General features: G+C 49.0%; 1 protein-coding gene across 7 annotated transcripts; it reads right to left on the bottom strand.

Moving 5' to 3' along the window:
* Positions 1-550: 550 nt before the first annotated feature.
* ZNF275 (zinc finger protein 275) lies at positions 551-15999 on the bottom strand. Of its 7 annotated transcripts, XM_035011555.1 has the most exons (6): positions 15874-15999; positions 11216-11330; positions 5824-5925; positions 5260-5366; positions 4402-4490; positions 551-4089 (listed from the first exon to the last, which is right to left on the bottom strand). In XM_035011555.1, exon 6 carries the CDS (start codon positions 4064-4066, stop codon positions 2903-2905), a length of 1164 nt encoding a protein of 387 aa, XP_034867446.1. In that variant the 5' UTR covers positions 4067-4089; positions 4402-4490; positions 5260-5366; positions 5824-5925; positions 11216-11330; positions 15874-15999; the 3' UTR covers positions 551-2902. The 7 variants fall into 7 exon arrangements, with proteins under 7 accessions (XP_034867446.1, XP_034867454.1, XP_034867480.1 ...); XM_035011563.1 differs by lacking the exon at positions 11216-11330; XM_035011589.1 differs by lacking the exon at positions 11216-11330 and having other exon boundaries at positions 5824-5898.
* Between the last annotated feature and the right edge of the window lie 5147 nt (positions 16000-21146).

The raw sequence follows: 21146 nt of genomic DNA, 5'->3' as shown, positions 1-21146 counted from the left end.
AGCGGCTATGTAACAAGTGCTGTTGGCTTCTCTCCAGCCCGAGGGCCAGGATGGAGACGTCACAGAGAGCCACTCCCGTGGCCCGGCGGCCATTCCAGAGGACCTTCTGGCTAAGGTCACAGCGGTCACCAGGGGACCTTGCTTCCCAGGATGGGGGCCTGAGAAGCTCCTCCGGGCGCTCCTGCTGAGAAGCTCCGTCTCAGCCTCGGCGGGGGTGGGGGTGGGGGCCACCAGGAAGGGTACACCCCCTCTAGGGGCCCGCTAGTGGCCCCTGGGGCACAGCTGCTGGCAGGTCACACCACAGCCCCGGTGCGGCTGGCTTCTACCTGCGGGTTCGGCAGGTCACTGGAGGCCAGCTTTCCGGCCAGCCCTTGCTGCCGTTCCTCTTGGGGGAGGCTGTCGGGAGTAACAGCCTAGCCCCAGGATGACCAGCTTCGATTTCTATGCCACATGGGCCATCAGAAGGGCACGGTTGCCCTCCAAACCCTTGTTTTATTGCCCCTCCTGGGCATGGCCGCTGACAGTCACAGCCTGGGCCTGCTGTGGCCAGCTTCTATGGCCGTGACGCACAGGGCATCAGAAGGGCACGGGTCCGCCCCGAGCCTCTGCTCTGTTGCTCCTCTTAGGTGTAGCTGCAGGAGGTAACATCAGAACACGTGGGTGAATTTCCCCCTAGTTGCCCAAAGCAAAAGCCACCAAACTGACCTCTTTCTAGTTCCAGAGTCACTCACTAGGAGGAGGATGCCATCCACATGACAGCATCGGTCAAGTGAGTCTTCTTGTGTTCGAGGAGATGTGCCTTGGGTGGATCTGCTGCTCAGGCACTGAATCCATGCCGGGCATGGCCAACGCTCCCCGGAGCTTGAAGGAGAGCCAGCTGCAGCCGAGACCACGTTTGGACCACCCCATGGATCTAGTTGAGGCCCAGGCCTGCTGCTGACAGGTAGGGCTATATTGAGGAACAGTCAGAATGTTCTGGCCAATCCGAGATGGACGTTTCTCTTGCGTGTCTGCGTGGCCAGGTTGGATAGTCAAGTACTGCCCACAGACATGCACAGAGTCTGCGTCTTGGATGAGGAGAGAGCCTGCTTCTCTGGCCCCTTCCCATCCAGCCTGCCCACCTGGGGCATCCACCTTCTGGTGGGGCAGGGCTTTCAACTTTTCATTTGTAATTAAAATTCTAGAAGAAAACATCATCGTATCTAAGTATGGAAGCAATGAAAGTTACGGCTTAACGGACAACGGTGAGTGCTCAGATATGTAAAACTTAAAGCTCGCACGACAAAAATGTAATAAAACTGCTACCAAGAGCAAAGCAATAAAACGGGAAAAGAGATCATCACAATCGATATAGAAAGAACCGCTGTATAAAGTCAATATATCCAAAGGTAACTTGATAACTGGTCAAAGGAGATGAACGTACGGTTTGCATGCAAGAAAACAGGAACACGACTTAAGTCATTGCACGAGAGAAAGAAGAGGAGACTAGCAGTCAGGAGGCCTGGGTCCATCCCCAGGTCCGTACTGAGGAGCCATAGAATGACAGCAATAATTATGGTGATGACAGCAGACGACCTTCACTGAGTGCACCCTCGGGCCAGGCGTGGCGTCGCAGTTCTCACGATAACCTTAGGAGGTAGTCCTGTGATCACCCCTGTGTTACAGAGCCCGAAACGGAGGGCTGCCTCCACGGGAGGAGAGGCTGTCGCTCCCGAAAAAGAGGCATCACCTCATACTTGAGTCCTTGAGATGTCCCTGTTATGGGGATGCTCTCTCAACTACTTGAGCTTGAACAGAACAGTACTGCTTGAGGACAAGACCTATGAACCCGCAACAGACCCCAACTGATGCTAGTTTCGGACGCACACGGAGGTCACCAGAACGGACCGGCTGAAGAAAAATGGACGCAAAAGCAATTTAGGCCAGATTCAGTACTTATTCCTGGGAGTATGACCTCACAATGCCAAGTTATAGATGCGTCAAAAAAGTCTGTTGACGGTCATTTAAGAAAGGCAAACACGGTAAGTGGTTATGGTGTAGAGCTATGGGACAAGTTTAAAAACAACACCACCACCACCAACTGTCCTAACGTGATGTGAACACGTCATTATGGCTTAGGAGGAAGTTTCTAGTGAGAGCCTTGGGCACACAGCTTCGATGGGTGGAAGCCACCGGATGTGCTTTTAAACTGTCGGGGGACTCAAAAGGGGCTACGAGGTTGGTGAAGACGGTGAGGTCGGAGATGCATGTGAGGATTCCGAAAGCAATCATCTTGTGGAGTGGCGTGAGGGCAAAACAGGAGTATTTTCTACAGTAATATATTATTCTGTGTAATCCGTGATTTACAGTCTGTACGTATAACTGAATTAATAAATTAAATATTACAAGACATCTGAGGGTTCTATGTACATCCCTAACAATTTATAAATTCAAGTAGGCCAAACAACTCTGGGGCTCTATCTTGTCTTCAGGAAAGCTGGGGTCCCATTGCATCGAGGCCATCGCTGCTGACTAGCTCCGCGGCCCGTCCCCGGAGGGAGCAGCCAGGAGAAGGGGACCTACGCGCCCCGCTCCACCCCCACGCGCAGGTTCCTCTCCTCTCATTCTGGGCTCAAGGCCCGCGGGCTGGAAAACCTTGAAGGGACCTGATGCCCGTCACACTGGTCCAAATAAAGTAGGCCGTCGGAGAAGCTGCTGTCGATAGGCCAAATGGGGAACACGCACGCTTAGAAGCTGCTGGTGCCAGTATAGGCCGGATTCGACCTCGGTGACGCGAAAGTGCCTCCGCGCTGCGGGACCGCTCATCTCCTTGCCTCCGCCCCGCCCCTCCGGGGACCCGCCGCCGCCGCCGCCGCCGCCGCCGCCGCCGCGCCCGGGGCCTCGGGGCCTGGCGGGGCCTCGCCTAGGCGTGGTGGGTGGGCTGGTGCTTCTGCAGCGCCGAGCGCCTCTTGAACACGCGGCCGCACGCGCTGCACTCGCAGCGCCTCGCTCCGCTGTGGGTCCTCCGGTGGCGGCTGAGGCCCGAGCTCCTCCGGAAGGCCTTCCCGCACTTGTCGCACTCGTACGGCTTCAGGCCGCTGTGGATGCGCCGGTGCTTGATGAGGTCGGACGGGCCCCGGAAGGCCTTGCCGCAGTCGCCGCAGCCGTAGGGCCGCTCGCCCGTGTGGATGCGCTGGTGCTCCAGGAGGCTGGAGCTCTGGCGGAAGGCCTTGCCGCACTCGCCGCACGCGTACGGCTTCTCGCCCGTGTGGATGCGCCGGTGCTTGGTGAGCTCCGAGCTCCGGCGGAAGAGCTTGCCGCAGTGGGGACACCCATACGGCTTGGCGCCGCTGTGGATGCGCTGGTGCTCGGCCAGGCCGTTGACGCCGCGGAAGGACTTGCCGCAGTCGTCGCAGTCGAAGGGCAGGTGGCCGGTGTGCGCCCGCTGGTGCTTGAGAAGCTCCTGGCGATCCAGGAACTCGCGGCCACACGCCCTGCAGGCGAACGGCTTCTCGGCCGTGTGCAGCTTCTGGTGGCGGAAGAGGTGCGTGCTCACCTTGAAGGACCGCCCGCACTCCTCACAGTCAAAGGGCTTCTCCCGGCTGTGCACCCGCAGGTGCTGACTGAGGCCCGCGTTCTTCTTAAACCTCTTCCCGCATTCCGCGCACTCGAAAGGCTTCGCCTCCCTCTCCGTTTGCTCCCTTCTCTCCGGAGCATCTTCCGGGGCCCGGCTGGGGCCAGGCTGGGGCTCTGCGGCCACGTGGCCCAGCCGGTGCTCGTTGAACTCCGAGACCCCCCTGAAGACCTGCCCGCAATCACCACACTTCCAGCCCTTCCCCTCACTGTGAATTCTCTGGTGCTGCACGAGGAGGACCTTAAGCCGGAAGGCATCCCCGCACTCTTTACACGCGAAGTGATGCTCCATAGGCCGGTTCTGAAGGCTCCCCCCGCCCCCCTCCGAGCCCCTGTTCTGTCTGAGCCCGGGGCTGGGCTCCCCGGCCCGCGGGGAGCTCGTGGACGCCATCTCCTGCGGCTGAGCTTCTTCACCCATCGCCTGCTGCTGGGTCACCAAGATGCCTTCTGACATGAGAACCGCGAGACACTGGTCCTCTGCAGAGGAGGAGGAGGAGGAAGGAAGGAGGTTACTTTCCTTTGTCGAGAATCGCAGTCCTCCTGACACAGCTGCTGAACACAGCGCCCGGAGAGGCTGCGGGCAGGCCGGCTGGTGCCCATCCAACTAGAGGCAAGGACGACAGACGAAAGGCGCAGACAGGCCTCCTTGCTGCCCACCCCCTACCACTGAAGCGGCCCTGAGGAGCTCTCCCCGCTCTATGGGAGAGCAGCGGCCGCACCTCCTCCCCACAGGCTCAGCTGGCTGTCCCCCCACAACGGTTTCATTTTTCGGGTTTCTTTTGCACTCACCAGAATGCTTCGCTCGCTCGGCAATAGGGGACGGGGCAGATACCAGCAGCGCGTGTCCTCACACCAGGTCGGATTCACAACAGGAACTCCTGCTCACGGAAAAGGAAAAGGGCTTTGCCGGCAGCCAGAGCGGGGCAGGGCCTTCAAAGATGAAACCCTTTTAAGCCACAAAGTCGAGCGTGGCTGTGCCCTCAGGCACGTCGTTCATCCGTTCCAAATGCCTTCCCCGAGGGCTGGCTCCCTCCAGGGAACGGATGAGGCAGACCCCGGGCCCCCCCGGATGCAGTGCCAGGCGGCCATCCAGGAGCGCGGACCCTCCCTTTCTCCGGGTTCACATTCCCCAGGGCCCGCTCACCGCACTTCGCACTGTGCCCAAACCTCACCCCCGGCGGGCTCCTGTCTTAGCGACCCTGCCCACCGCACAGGGGCAGCCCCTGATAGGGCAGAGGGCCTTGCTGCGTCAACCTCTCCCTCAACAGTAAACCATAATAAAATGGCCGTGTGATTTTTGGGTAATTCGTGATTTTTTAAAAAAGTTTCCTAGATGACAGTGGCCCGTTTGTTCTAATTTCTTTCCCACGAAAACACTGACAGGGCTTCTTTCCATGCCATTAGGAGTTGGGAGGGAGCCCTGCTACTTTGAAATGTTGACCAAAGAGAAGAAAAAAAGAAAAAGAAACGCTGAGGGTGGCAGGCACTTTGGGTTTTCTTACAGCCGATCCCCAGGGTGGGGGCGGTATAAGGCCCCAGAAGGCAAGCTTGTGTAGGGCTACTCCGGGTGGCCCTAACCCCACACCCAGCTGTGTAGGACCATGCAGCTGTGGGGAAGCTGGTGGAAGGGGCTAGGGCCATCCTTACCCACGGAGGTCGCATTCCCGTAATATGCCAGTGTCCTCTGCTCGGCGTCCAGTCTCAATCACTCCTTTTGTGAGGTACTGTGCCACGTCGTCAACTGTCACTGAATCCTGAAAGAATTCCCAGGGATAAGTTGTCCTTCTATCCGTTCTAGAATGAGGTGGGGGGAGCACTAGTAACAGCAGGGATAAGAGGTGAGGGTCTGGAGTGGGTGTGCGTCGCTAGCATGGAGATCTAAGCACAAGCCTAAAGAAGTCCTGGAAAGAGAATCTGACCAAGCATCAGAACACCTGGGCCATGGCCCGGGCCTCCCACTGTCTTCCCGAGGGACCTCAGTTCAATCGCTTTCCTGGACCGAAATGCAGCTCCCCCACCAGCATAATGGGAATTACAACCCCAGCAGGCGTCCATTTCTTGGTAGACTCGGGAAGAAAGCAGAGGGAGGACAGGCATAAGCTGGAGTTCAGGTCCCGTAGTGTGTCATGCTGGGAAACGAGGTAGAGGTCACGGCCACAATCAGGGAGCAGTGACAGATTCCTAAGCCAGGCAGAGGGAAGCACAGCTCACCTGGGCCTCGAGTATCTCAAGAGGGCTTGCCAGGACCTGGTTTCCTGGGGCTCCATCCTGGGGGAGGGCAAGACCCTGGGGGGGGGTGGGGGGCAGGCAGAGCTAAGGAAAGTGAAAAGAGCCATGAGTGACAGCAGCCCTGCCTTTGGGTCCCCTAGGACAAGATTAGTGATTTCCTTTTCCCTGGTTTTAAATCTTATTCAGTCTTCTCTTGCCCAGCAGCTGAGTGACAAGCCAGAGCACAGGTGTGCCTGAGAACACATACCCCAAACACTGGGGGAAACAGACTGGCAAAGAATTAATACAGGCAGGCCAGGGGGAACCCAGACAAGACAAATGAACGCTGGCCCAGGAACAGCCCAGGGAATACAGACACAGATGGAGACGGTGGCGAGACTGGCTCTCTGAGACAGGCCGGCCACAGGCCTCCCAGCAGCCAGCCTCAAAGAGGTCAAGGCTCACACTGCGTAGGAAGGAAGCGTCCCCAAAAGAATATCAGAAGAAATAACTAAGCGAGAAGTGAGAGATCTTTCCAACTTTGTAAGGGCAACAGAAAAGACTGGGCCACTGGAGCGAAGAGAGGCAACAAAAGAGCAGGATCCAGGTGTTGTGGGCCAGAAGCAAGGCCTTTTAGAGGCCATACCCCACCCAGCTCAAACAGTCAACCAGGTGACAGTGAGACAGATGCAGACAAGAACATTTCTGTGAAATGTCTGACAAAACGAAAAGTTGGACAAAACAACTAGAAAGAGAAGCCTCAAAGAAAAGATCTTCAAACACCAAGTTGCTAAATAAAAGATCTGAACAATATGTACAATTTACCTTTTTCTTCCAGATTGCAAAATACGTGGAATGGTGTAATTATATTACCACAAAGGTGTGTGCCTCAGAGGCCTCCCATTTCAGCGAATTCAAAAGAAGCAGGAACACAGTTTCTGTTCTGATGTCAGGTCAATTCAATTTAATTCCTAACTAAATGAAAAGGAGGCATTTTTACACTAGCTCAAGGAGTAGAAGACCCAGACACTCCGGAAAGACTTTTACATAAAATCACATATTGAAAGGGATAGACAGACCCTTCTACTTCTGGCTATGATATTGTTAACAAAGAACAATGCCCTGCCATAAGGTGGCTCAGTCGTTAAGCGTCTGCCTTCGGCTCAGGTCACGGTCCCAGGGTCCTGGGATCGAGCCCCGCATCGGGCTCCCTGCTCCGCGGGGAGCCTGCTTCTCCCTCTCCCGCTCCCCCTGCTTGTGTTCCCGCTCTCGCTGTGTCTCTCTCTGTCAAAGAAATAAATAAAAATCTTTAAAAAAAAACTGGACAAAATAGATTTGAAACAAGTTTTCAGATAATTGGGCAGCAGGAAGTGCAGGATCATCACCCCGAGAGAAGAGGAACAACTGAGATGAGCCTTATCATTGCCCCGGTTCTGCCTGGAGGCAATTTCTAGACTGAGGGTGCCGGGAAGGGGGACTCAAACGGAGCTTGGTGGCTTCATCAAGACACAGACTAGCATCCAGGGCAGTTGATGCAGCTAGAAGTTGCAGAGCAGAGTTCCAGAAAGGGGGGAGCTACGCAGAAAAAAAGAGCTCCAAAAAATCAGCATAAGGCTCCCCTTGAGCCTTTCCTGACTCCCAAGCCACGCATACATAATAAAACTCCCAAAGACTAGGAAAAGAACTGCCAGGAAGCTTTAAGCTGAACAATTCCCAGGACACACACAGGTAGCGAGATGTTCAGGGTTCAACCAACCAGAGTAAAGAGTCCTCAGTGATCACCTGGGCCACTCAGTAGAGACTCAGAGGGGCCATGCCTTAGTAGGAGGACTGACTGACTCCTGGGGCCACAGCTACCCCGCACCTGCTCTAGAAAAGCTTACAAATAGGCCTCAATGTGATGAAGCTGGTCCACAAATAACTACCTCCCCAAAGGAAGTCCAACCCTTTTCAAAGTGAAATAACAAAATCTAGACACTCAACAATATGATCTCTATGACGTCCAACAGCCAAGATAAAATTACTGAAATGCCAAGAAGCAGGAAACTGTGATCCATGGCAAGGAAAATCAGGTCAACAGAAATACTCAAAAATGATTACTGGTAGAACTTACCGATAAGGATAACAGCTAGTTTAACTATGTATAAATATTGAAAGAAAAACAGAAACATAACGAAAAAAATGGACAATATAAACAAGATCCAAATGGGCTTTCTGGAGGTGAAAACTATAACAGTTAAAATGAAAATTTCACTGGGGGCGCCTGGGTGGCTCAGATGGTTAAGCGTCTGCCTTCGGCTCAGGTCATGATCTCAGGGTCCTGGGATCGAGTCCCGCATCGGGCTCCCTGCTCCTTGGGAGCCTGCTTCTCCCTCTGCCTCTCTCTCTCTCTCTCTCTGTCTCTCATGAATAAATAAATAAAATCTTTAAAAAAAAAAAAAGAAAATTTCACTGGATGTGATTAACAGCAGATTAGACACTGGATTAGAAAACTTGAGGATAAAAAGAAGGATTAGATTTAAGCTGAACAATTCCCAGGATACACACAGGTAGGGAGATGTTCAGGGTCCAACCCCCACCCCCCAAAAGATTAGAAAACTTGACGATATAGCAATAGAAACTAACCCAAATGAAGATCAAAATGAAAAAAAAAAAAAAAAGATATTTACAAAACAGTCTCAATGACCTGGACATAATGGAAAATCATCTAACACACATGTAACTGGAATCTGAAAAGACGAAGAAAAGGGGGAAAGGATAAAAATATAGTTGAAGAAATAATGGTTGAAATTTTTTCCCCCAAATTTGATGAAAACTAGATCTAAGAAGCCCAGCCAACCCTTACCAAGACTAAACAAACAACAAAACCAAAAAAACCACATACATATACCAAAACACGTCATAATAAAATTGCTGAAAACTAGTGATAAAGAGAAAATCTTAGAGCAGCGGGGGGGTGAGGGGGGAGGGGGACATGTTATATACAGAAGCGCAAAGATAAGAATAACTATGGACTTCTTATCAGAAAATGTGCAAGCCAGCAAACAGTTGAATGACACTTTTAAAGTGCTAATGGAAAAAAAAACCCTGTCAACTTAGAATTCTATGTTCAGGGAAAATGCCCTTCAAAAATGAAGGCAAAATAAAAACTTTTTCAGACAAAAAGCTGAGGGAATTGGTCACCAGCAGACCTGTACTATGAGACATATTAAAGAAAGTTCTTCAAGTGAAGGAAAATGATACCAGATGGAAACTTGGATGGACACAAAGGAATGAAGAACACCAGGAATGTAAAAACATTTTTACCCCCTTTATTTTTAAATCTTTAAAAAATAACTGACCATTTAAAGCAAAAATAATAATAAGGTACTGTGGGTTTTATAACATACATATAAATAAAACATACGATTGTGTGTTTAAGGAAGCCCTCTGAGACTCTGATGCATGTTAATAAGCCAGGAGTGGAGATAAAATACAATTCTAAAAAATAATCCAAAAGAGTAAAGAAACAAAGGAAAAAGAACAGACAGAATAAATAGAAACAAATAGCAAGATGGCAAACTTAAATCCAACCTCATGGATAATTAAGTTAAATTTAAATGGACTAAACACTCCAATTGAAAGGCAGAGATTATTAGACTATATTAAAAACAATACTCAACTCTATGCTGTCTGTAAGAAACTTTAAACATAAAGACTTTAAATGTAAAGACATAGATAGGTGAAAAGTAAAACGATGGAAAACAATATACCATAGGTCTAAATAATCCCCATGTCAAAAATAAGAAGAGGAGGGGCGCCTGGGTGGCTCAGTTGGTTAAGCGACTGCCTTCGGCTCAGGTCATGATCCTGGAGTCCCGGGATCGAGTCCCGCATCGGGCTCCCTGCTCAGCGGGGGGCCTGCTTCTCCCTCTGACCCTCTTCCCTCTTGTGCTGTCTCTCATTCTCTCTCTCAAATAAATAAATAAAATCTTTAAAAAAAAAATAAGAAGAGGAGAGGGGGAATGATGAATGTGGCTCAGAGCTCTGGAGACCTTACTGAAGAGTCCTAGAACCCAGAGCAGGAAGAAAACTGGAGAGCTTAAACATAAAATCAACAAGTGGTAGACAACAAGAAAAAGAAAAAGAAATAAAAATGAAAAAAAAAAATCAACAGGTGGCTAATACGGATGACACACAGATTACAAAAATTCAAATCCTTCATAGAAGATGGAGACAGACAGTAACTGTTTACTAAAAAATCCAAAGAGAGTAGGGGAAGGGGAGAGAACAGCTAAGTATACATTTACATTTCGGGAGAAAAAAGGAGTAAACGGAGTGACTTGCAGCTAAAATAAGCACACCCATACTGTAATGTGTGCCACCCTGGGGTAGAGTCTAGATTTAGAAAGGTCTTCTGCTTTCTGTTTCTGCAACACGTGAATTTTTAGTAACCAAGCTGCATTTCTTTGGTAATCAGAAAAGAATAACAATTTAAAAAGATTTGGGTAGGCTTCAGATAAGAAAGATTCTTAGCATGTGAGGGGGTAGGGCTGAGGCCAAGGAAACAATGGGGAATGGCCCTGAAAGCTGAGCAACATCCTGAGGTACCCACACGGGCATGGCAGACACAGGGGAGAAGGGCTGAGAGCAATGTGTGGGCAGGCCCAGAAAGCTCAGGGATAGGACCACGGGGTTGGGACTTCCTGGGCTCATCTCCCCAGGCTCTCAGTGCCATGGATGGGTGTGAGCAGAAGGCCTCCTTTAGTCTCAACATCCACAGAAGCCCCATTCCCTTCTCTAACCCACTGCCCAGCACAGGTGCTTCCCTCGTGTGTGAGTGAAGCCCCAGGTACCCAGCGGCCAAGCTCTCTGTGTCCCACTGGCACCTGGGTAGAGCCCCCTCTGAGCAGTTGGGATTCTTCCTGGTATACATTTGATGTCTGGTTTGACTTTGGCTTCCAATACAAAACAAACTGGTCGTAGATTACTGATACAATTCATTAAGAAAACTCACTTCCATTGACATTGAGGTTTTGCTGCCAAGTGGAATGGACAGAGCATCTCATATTTACCTTCTGAAAAAGATGGCCTGTTAAAACTTGTCTCACTGTCCTCAAGCCCGAGACCTAAGGCCTTAACCCCTTACAAAGACCTGGCCCAGCCCACCTGGCCCAAATCCTGCACCCCGCATCTCAGTCATTCCTTCCAGACACCCTGACATTCATTCTGTCCTAAATATGCCAAGGTGATGCCCCTCGGGGCTCTGAACATGCCGCAGGTAGTTCCTGCTAAGAATTCAGGCCTCATTCAAGTGTTACCTCCTAAAGTGTCTTCACTCTCGAGCCCAGTCACCGTTTACTCGTAACACTTTTCACTACCTAAAAATCATCCTCTGAAATGAAATTGTCTTTACCTGACTCCCCAGGAGAAACGTCACCTCCCAAAGGATAGAGACCTTCTCTTTCCTGGTCACCCCTGGATCCCCAGCATCTGCAGGAGCTCCTGGCGCCGAGTGGACATGGGATAAACTGTGGGGGGAGGGGCACGTTAAATGGAGCAAACCTCTAGTTACAGAGTACCTACTACATGTTTGGTACTGTGCTTCTCCCTTCACGTCATTTAATTACTGCAACCAATAGTTATTACCACCTCCATTTTACACAGAAGGAAGTCATGGATCCAAGAGGTTAAGTAACTTGCCTGAGGCCCAGCTCCCAAGATTTAAGACTTTTCAAGCCACACCAAAGAAAGGAAATATGCAGTCCTCTAACACCAGGCCATATCCAGAGAATAGGCAGTTACTGAATGTCCTAATAGCCTAACGATATATATGGACTTAGGGGACTGGCTTTAAATCATCCTTTTGATATACCATCAGAGACCCTCACTGGGCGCTAGTCACACACATCATTCTCTCTCTCTCTCTCTCTCTCTCTCACACTCACACTTACACACAGTTCTTCCAAGCCACCCATGTTTAATTGAGCACATCCTCCTGAAGCGTTCTATTTAATTGAGCAGATCCTATCAAAGTGTTTTTACTTAATTGGAATGATTAACTGTTGAAATCCTCAAGCCACAACCCCCAAGTGAATTATTAATTATCCTTTCCCATGCAGCAACAGGAGTGGCCCTTCCTGTATCAGGCTTGCCCAGGGGACCTAACCTGCAAGAACTTCAGATCACCACACACAGTCCCAGCACTCACGGACATACAGAGATCATTTAGAAAGTGCTCATAAAAATAGGAGGGAAAAAGTGAGCCCTTCTTTCACAAAAGTTGCTAAATTCTGTATGATAAAATACACATTAACCCCCACTGCAGTTAAAAGTAAATTATCACCAATCCCGAAGATCATCTGATCATTTAGAAGCCATGCTGTACGACCGCTCTGCTTTGAAATGGTGGAACCTGGGAAAGAAGCCGGATGCTGTGACAAGAGTGACAAATACAGTTGTCCACTGCCTTCCAAAAGTGGACTTGCAGGGGTCAAGGTCAAAGCAATTCCAGGAAGAATATGAACACCATAGTAATGCACCTGATGGGATACAGAAGACGATGCTGACCTTGACCATAAGGCACTTGGATTCACCCAAAACTCATAAGGTGCACTCCTACACCCACCTGGGAAATGGCAGTTTGGAGAAAGATTATGGAAAAACAAATCTCTGTCTCTTAATATAAATAATATTTTTCTCCTTCTTTAAGTGGGATCTGAAGTATAGTCTAATGCCTATGCACTCCCAGAGAGTGAAGGCCCTAGCAAAGGTTGACGGCAGATTCCACCCTGGACCAAGCAAAGTGCCAGAGAGACTGCAACTGTTTGATGAGCACAGGGAGATCCTCTCGGTGCTAAACCCCTGCCTGACAATCTGAAAAATCATGTATTCTACAACACGAGAGCTCATGTGAGTGCAGAAATATTCCTCATATGTGCTTTAGATGGCAATGTAAATTCTAATCAACTTCTTTAAATCAAATTTTCTGTATAGAATCAGAAACGCTGAGAACCAAAATAACCATTCCACTTTGATATGAAAGAACAGAAATTAAGAGTTGAATTCAATGGAGACAAAAACCAACCCATGTCAAAAAAGTAGTGAATAATTAGGTGTCTTTAAAAGGTGACGTGTGAGCTCAGAATCCCTCCTCAGAATGTACTAGTAAAGTTTGCATCTGAGCCTAAAAGATCAGTATTTCATCAATTCCATGGCACCAACGGCCATGCAACCTCCCTAGCAGGTACCCTTTTCCCCTGGGCAGTGGGGCAGGGGAGAGGCAGCAAGGCCACCCGAACTGGCTCTATCAAGCAGCTTCCAGAAACTTCTAAGGGATGCCAGAAATACCTGGACTCCCTGGAACATCTAAACAAGGACCTGTGGCAGAATGTCCTCAGGCCCTGGAAGACAATAGCGAGCTCGTGGTGTTCAGTTCTGGGCAGAGCAAAAATGCCCTGGAGGGTGTCTTTATAGGTCAGACAAGAGACCTCACTCCTCAGCACTAATGCAGATGGGTGCCTGTGGCTTTCTGTCCCATGCAAATGACTGCCTAGATTCCCAGTTCTCCTCACTGGGTGTCTGTCCTCCCTCGAGTCTTGTTGCTCACACCGAGGGCTGTCCCTGGGCAAAGACGGCTCAGTGACGCTGACATATATGCAAACAGAAGTGCTTCCAGAAACGAAAGGATACTTCCCACCATCTTGCATCCTCACCCATGGGGCCTTCTGACAGCACGACCAGCTTTAAGGCCAGCAGACATGGTCTGTAAACCCCCAGACTCACCCCAGAGAGACATGCAAGGATGGCTCATTGTGTCTCAGGCCAATTCTGAGTGATAAGTCAGGCAGGTAATGTCCCACCTGTTGGGACTGAAATAATTCAGGGGGACAGAAGCAGACTCGGGTGCACCTTCCAGGAACATGTCTCTTTGGGTCATGAGTGCTTGACCGAAGGACAGGATGAGACAACACACACTGCCAAGATCCCAGTCCAACCCAGCCAGGCAAGGCCAGGATGCTGACCCAAGCCTCTGGGCTGGAGCTGAAGTTGGCCTCCACGTGCTCTCAACTTGTCTCACCAGGATGTGGCCACAAAGGCCTTATCGGGGCCCACCCAGTATTGTGCAAACGCACTGCGGCTAGAAGTGGCAGAATCCTAAAGGGCCAAGAGCGGGTGTTTCACCAGGAAAGTCTGTTTCTCTTGGGATGTTTGTGTCTGTGCGTGTCTTTTTCTGTGTGCGTGGGTGGGAGGCATCTGTCTCCATCTTCCCCGGTTTTCCTCTCTCACTTTGCCTGGGCACCTGTCCCTCTCTCTTTAGGTTTCCGTTGTCTTTCCCTTCTATAAAAAGCCAGAAGGTAGACCAGAAGGGGATTTTGTAGTGTTTGTTGTACTTAATTGAGAAAAGGTTTATGTTCCCCCTTTCCCAAGAAGACGCATGGCATCTTACTAAAAATCAAAATAAATTATAAGTATAGGTTTGTTTAGGTTACATTGCCCTGGATAGGAGAGAGTCTACACAGCTATGAGGGATGCTCATTTGGGGAGCCCAGGCAGGTTAGGACCGAGGCTGGATCAGTGCACGAGAATCCTGGCTTCGGGTTTGCTAAGAACTCAAGGGGCAGAGTAGCAGGTGTGGGTGGGGCCAAGGAATCTGCATTTGCAGCCAGCACTTTGGGGATTGGAAGGTAGAACTGTGCCTTGTTAGTACTGGGCCTATCTAGAATCTGGAGTCTTCCTCACCACCAGCACTCAGCAGACAGGACTCAGGCCTGTGAGCTTCCGGGATGGGATCCCACTGTCTGCGCCAATTGTCAGACTCCTGGGAAGAGAATTCACACTTTCTAGTGATTTTCCAAGGGGTCTCTCACTCAAAGAAGGCTGCAAATCACTGTTCAATAGGATTCTAAACATAGATCCAGGGACATTTTGGGGGGAATGGACTGGACTGTGCCTGGCAAGCTGCTTCTACTTAAAGGCTCAATGGGGGAGGGAGGATGGGGAAGGGGGTGAGTAGGCATCAGTACCCAGAGGGGGTGCTGTTCTGGCAATCTCCTCTGAAATCCTTTGGTAAAGGAAAAATGTCGGGTCTGAGGTTTAAGAGAAAATATTTCACTGACCAAGGAGACTGAAGGGGGCTGGCAGCCAGGCTAGGCCAACGTTGGCTGGAGGGCGTCAGTTGGAACAGGGTGGGACCTCTGGGAAGAGGGCCAGGATTTGGGGGGGGGGTTGTTTGAAAGGGACCATGGGCTTTGGGCGGCAGGCAAGTGTGTGTTTGTGGGGGTAGGATGGAAAAAGACATGTAATTAATCACCCAAATATAGACTAGAGGCAGCAAAGGGGTTTAAGGGGGAGGCACAGGAGGAGGAGATGGTGGCCCCCAGAAGGACGACAAAAAAAGCCCTGTTCAGACCTAGAGCCTTGAGCTCATCTTCCCCCAGCAAGCGCTGCCCCCTCGCGCTCCCTCACAGCTCTTGGGCTCTGGGCTATCCCCCCATCCCTCCCCACCAACCTGAGGCTCAACCTCCACCCAAAAGGAAAGGAGGAACTCCATCAGCAGGAACCCTTCGCAGCTCATCCACCCAGCGCCCCAGACTGCGGCTCAGCCCCTCCCCCAGACTGGGGGAAAGCCCTTTAACCTTCCCAACGCCCCCTCCCCCCTCAGCCTCCATTGCGCTTGGGGCAGGGGTCCCCTCCTTCCCATAATGACCAGTTCCCAGGGTCCCCCCCAAAAGCAGCGTAGGCCTCGGCACATCCGCGATTCCCGCCCCTGACCGCCGCCCCCCGCCCGCCGCGAGAAGGCCTTCGGGCCTCCTCGCACCCGCCATCTGGGACTCGTCCTTCACTCTGGATGGCCTCAGGGCCGAGCAGTTTCCTGCGGGCCCTGCGGGCCCAGAAACGGCCCCCCAAAACGCTTGGTCTCCACCCACCGCACACTCTGCGGAACACTCACCCTAGCCCCGCGCACTCTCTCAGGCTGCCCCCCTGCGCATCCTCCCGTGGCCCAAACGGTCAGCCCGATCCCGCACACCCTCCCGCACCCTGGGCACATCGTCCCGTGGCCCTCATGCTCACCCCGGCCCCGTGGCGGCCGACGCGCAGCCCTCGGTGGAGCGGCGCTGGCGCGGCCCAGGCAGGCCCGGCGTGGCAGGAAACGCCACGGAGCCGCCAGCGCCCGGCTGAGCCCAGCAGCCCCGCGGCGCGTTTCCGGAGCCGCCGGCGCCGCCGGGGGTAGTGGGGGAGCAAAGCCCCGCCCCGGCCCCGGCCCCGCCCGGCCAGCCAGCCCCAATTGGCCTGGATAGGGGGCGGGGCGGGAAGGGGGCGGGGCTGAGGCCCGGGGGGAGGGTCAGGCGCGACCACGGGGGATCTGCGCGTGCGGGCCCGTTGCCTAGCGGAGGGGGGAGGACTGGAATGAATGTACGAGTGAATGAATGAATAAACGAACGAACGAATGAATGAATGAGCGAACGAACCAACTAGCCCATGAAGGAAGGAATGAAGGGATGGAAAGAACCCCGCCCCCTCGGGCGCCTTCTGGACGGGCGTGAGCGGGGGGATGGGAACAGAAAGCAAAGCAGAGCAAAGCCAGATCTCACGGGAGGGGTCGAAGCGCCTCACTGAGTCACCAGTGTTACTGTGAGCCCTTTGCTGGAAGAATAGAGCTGTGAGCAAAACCAGGCCGCGTCCCTGCCCTCAGGGGGCGCGCATTTGGCGCCCAAGAGCTCCTGTGAGTATGTGCGGGTATGCGCGCACGAGTGTGGGAATGGGGGTAGAGGGGAAAAGTATTTGAGTTAATTTCAAAATAGGTCATACTATGAAGAAAAACCAACGGGAGTCTTCGCGGGGGGAGGGGGGGCGTTGCAGCCAGTTCCAGAAGACTTTGGTGCCAGTCATCAGAAATCTAGGAAGCTGCCTTTGCGCGGCAGTGTGCTAAGCCCGTTGATGCTTTCTTGAAGACTCCTGTTTCCTAAGGAAGACGGTAATAAACAAGGGTCAGCATACAACACATAAGAGTGATAGGAACTGTGAAGAGCATCAGTTAAGGTGATGTTTGGGAAGTGATGGTGGGGGGATTCGGTGAGGCTATCGTTGATGTGAGACTTGAATGACAAGGACTCAACCATGTGAAGCTTGTTGAAGACAGGAAGGGCATCTGAAGGCAAAAGGGACAGCAAGTGTAAATGCCTTCTGCCAGGAATAAAATGGGTATATTCTAAGACCAAAAGGAAAATGCTGGACTGTAGTAAGCCAAGCGAAAAAAGAGCCACACTGGTGGGGTGAAGCTGGGCACTGAAACGGAGTCTAAAAGACACGGTTTAACACGTTTTTCATCCTTTATTAATAAACATTTAATGCTTTATTAGTGATAATGATAACCAACTTCTTAAATATTCTTGTGACAATTTTATCCATTAGATGTTAACAACTTTTTTTCTTACTTTTCCTTCAGATTTTATTATGAAAACTTTGCAATATACAGATCAATTCAAAGATCTGTACTTAGGTACCAAACACTAATATTCTACAATTAGCATTATGCTATACTTGCTTGACTGGAAGGTCATCCTTATTTTACTGATCCATTTCAAAGTGAGCTACAGACATCAGTAGGCTTCACCCCCAAACACTTCAGTATGCATAACATTAGCTAGAGATCAATACCTGTTTACTGTTTTTTTTTTTTAAGATTTTATTTATTTATTTGACAGAGAGAGACACAGCGAGAGGGAATACAAGCAGGGAGGAGTGGGAGAGGGAGAAGCAGGCTTCCCGCAGAGCAGGGAGCCCCATGCGGGGCTTGATCCCAGGACCCTGGGACCATGACCTGAGCTGAAGGCAGACACCTAACGACTGAGCCACCCAGGCGCCCCTACTGTTCTGTTTTTTTTTTTTTTTTTTTTAAGATTGTATTTATTTATTTGTCAGAGAGAGAGAGAGAGAGAGAGGCAGGCAGAGGGAGAAGCAGGCTCCCTGCTGAGCAGGGAGCCTGATGCAAGTCTCAATCCCAGGACCCTGGGATCATGACCTGAGCAGAAGGCAGATGTTTAACCAACTGAGTCACCCAGGCGTACCCTTATTTACTGATTTTTTTTTTTTGCAGGTAAAATTTAATACAGTGAAACACACAAATCTTAAGTGCCCCATGTAGTGAGTTTTGACAAACACATACTCCAATCTCCTGTCAAGATATAGAACACTCAGCACCTCTGAAATTTCCCTTGTGCGCATTTCCAGTCAGTCACCACCACAATCCCACACAGAGGTAACCATGGTTCTAATTTTTCTCCACCACAGATACCTTTTGCCTATTTGAGAACTTATATGAATGGAATCATACAGTATATACTATTACGTGTCTGGATTCTTTCACTCAGTATGATGTTGGGATTTATCTATGTTGTTGAATGTGTTATTGCTTTTTTCCTTTTATTACTGAGTAGTATTCCATTGTCTGGATATATCTGAGTTGGTTTATTCATTCACCAGTTTATGATCTGGGCGGTTTCCATTTTGGACTATTATAAATAAGGCTGCTATGAACATTTGTGTACAAGTTTTTGTAGACATATGCTTTCATTTTACTCAGATAAGTACCTAGAAAGGGAATTGCCACGTCATAGGATAGTTGTTTTATGAGAAACTGCCAGAATATTCTGTAAAGTGGTTGTACAATTTACGTTCCCACCAGAAATGTATGAAAGTTCCTTTTCTTTCCAATCTTCCTCAGCGTTTGTGGTTGTCAGCCTTTATTTTTAGCTATTTAAGTGGGTGTGAAGTGGCAACTCATTGTGATTTTAATTATCATCTCCCTGATGACTAATCATGTTGAGTATGATGTTTTTATGTGCTTACTGGCCATTTCTATATTTTTCTTTTGTGAAGTGTCTGTTCAAATAGATTGCCCACTTTTATAGGGTTGTTTGTCTTTTTTATTATCTACTTGTAGGTGTATTTAAAAAAAACAGATCTTTTGAGGTATATTTGACATGTAACTGGATATGTTTAAACTGTACTATCCGATAAGGTGTGACATATATATATCTCCATGAAACCATCACCACAATCGAAGCAATAAACATATCCATTACTCTCAAAGTTTCCTTGTGTCCCTTAGAGTCCCTCTCTTCTTGCTCCCTTGCTCCTCTCATCTTCAAGCAACCACTAATCTGTCCACTGTCACCATAGGGTAGTTTGCATTTTCTAGAGTTTTATATGAATGGAATCATAAAATCAGTATTCTTTTGGATATACCATAATGGGTTTATTCATTCATTGGTTGATGGACATTTGGGTTGTTTCCAGTTTAGGGCAACTACAAATGAAACTCCTATAAACATTTGTGTATAATCCTTTATATGTACATATATTTCCTTGGGTAAATACCAAGAGTGGTATGACTGGATGATATAGTAGAGGTACATTTAACTTTTTAAAAAATTACCATTTTACATTCCCACTAGTATCGTAGGAGACTTCCAGTTCCACATTCTTATCAGTACTTGGTATGGTCAGTCTTTTTAATTTTAGCCATTCTAATAGGTATATAGTGTAGTCTCTTTCTGGTTTTATTCTAGATTTCCCTGACTAATGATGTTGAACATATTTTTATGTCCTCATTAGCCATCATATACCTTTCTTTGGTGAAACGTCTGCTTAAACCTTTTGCCCACTTTATTATTATTGGGTTATTTTTCTTATTGTTGAGTTATAAGACTTCTTTATATATTCTAGATACAAGTCTTTTTTCAGGTATATGCTTTGCAAGCATTTTCTACCAGTCTGTGGCTTGCCTCTTCATTCTCTTCACAATGTCTTTTCAAGAGCAGAAATTCTAAATTTTGATGAAGTTAAATTTATCAATCTGCTTTTCTATGGATTGTGCTTTTGGTGTCACATCTAAGATTATTTAACTCAAGGTCACAAAGATCTTGTTTTCTTTTAGAAGTTTTATGGTTTTAGGTTTTATACTTATTTAGGTTTCTGATCCATTTTGAGTAAATTTTTGTATGTAGTATGAAATATGAGTCCAAGTTCATTTTTGTGCCTCTGGATACTCAATTCTTCCAGCATAATTTTTTAAAAGATTTTGTTTATTTATTTATTTGAGAGAGAGAGAGAGTGCACAAGCAGGGAGAGTGGTAGAGGGAGAGGGAGGAGCAGGCTCTCCGCTGAGCGGGGAACCCGATGCGGGGCTCGATCCCAGGACCCTGGGATGATGATCTGGGCTCGATCCCAGGACCCTGGGATGATGACCTGAGCCAAAGGCAGACGCTTAACCCACTGAGCCACCCGGGTGCCCCCCAACATCATTTGTTGAAAAGACTATCTTTCTTTACTATTTTTTGTGCCTATATCAAATATCAGTAAGTGCGTGGATCCAAGACTCTCTCTGCTGTTCTCTTGTTGTATTTTCTATCTTTACGGTTTTGGTTTGTGTAATTTTCTAACAATCTTTGAAAGCAGGTAGTTTAAGTTCTACAACTTTGTTTTTTCGGTGTTGTTTTAACTAGTCCAGTTTTTTTGCATTCCCATATACGTTTTAGAATCATCTTAGTTTCCAGAAAAAAAAAAAAAGTCTGCCGGGATTTGGATTTGGATTGGATTAAATTCTGTAGAATAGGGGTGCCTGGGTGGCTCAGTCAGTTAAGCGGCTGCCTTCGGCTCAGGTCATGATCCCAGGGTCCTGGGATCGAGCCCTGCTTTGGGCTCCCTGCTCAGCGGGGAGCCTGCTTCTCCCTCTCCCTCTGCCTGCCTCTCTGCCTACTTGTTCTCTCTCTCTCTCTCTGTCAAATAAATAAATAAATAATCTTTAAAAAAAACTCTGTAGAATAGTTTGGGGAGAATTGATATCTTAACAATATTGAGTCTTTTGACTCCTGAACAAGGTCTCTTTCTCTCATTTTGGTCTTTCATTTCTTTCAGCAATATTTTGTAGTTTTCAGTGTTCGGGTCTTTTATGTATTTTGTCAGATTTATTCCTAAGTATTGCATTTTTTGATACTGTTTTGAGTGGCATTGTTTTAAAAATTTTAAATTTCTTTTATTATTATTATTATCATTATTATGTTCAGTTAGCCACTGTATAGTACATCATTAGTTACATTTCTGATTGTTCGTTGCTCGTATATAGAAATACAGTTGATTTTTTAAAAGATTTTATTTATTTATTTGACAGAGAGGGATAGTGAGAGCAGGAACACAAGCAGGGGGAGTGGGAGAGGGAGAAGCAGGCTTCCCGCTGAGCAGGGAGCCCGACGTGGGACTCGATCCCAGGGCCCCGGGATCATGACCCGAGCCGAAGGCAGACGCTTAACGACTGAGCCACCCAGGCGCCCCTACAATCGATT

This window comes from Mirounga leonina, unplaced genomic scaffold (genome assembly GCF_011800145.1).
Source record: "Mirounga leonina isolate KUSES-001 unplaced genomic scaffold, KU_Mleo_1.0 Mir_101799, whole genome shotgun sequence".
In the NCBI taxonomy this organism is placed as follows: Eukaryota; Metazoa; Chordata; class Mammalia; order Carnivora; family Phocidae; genus Mirounga; species Mirounga leonina.
This window is presented reverse-complemented; position numbering and strand designations above follow the sequence as displayed.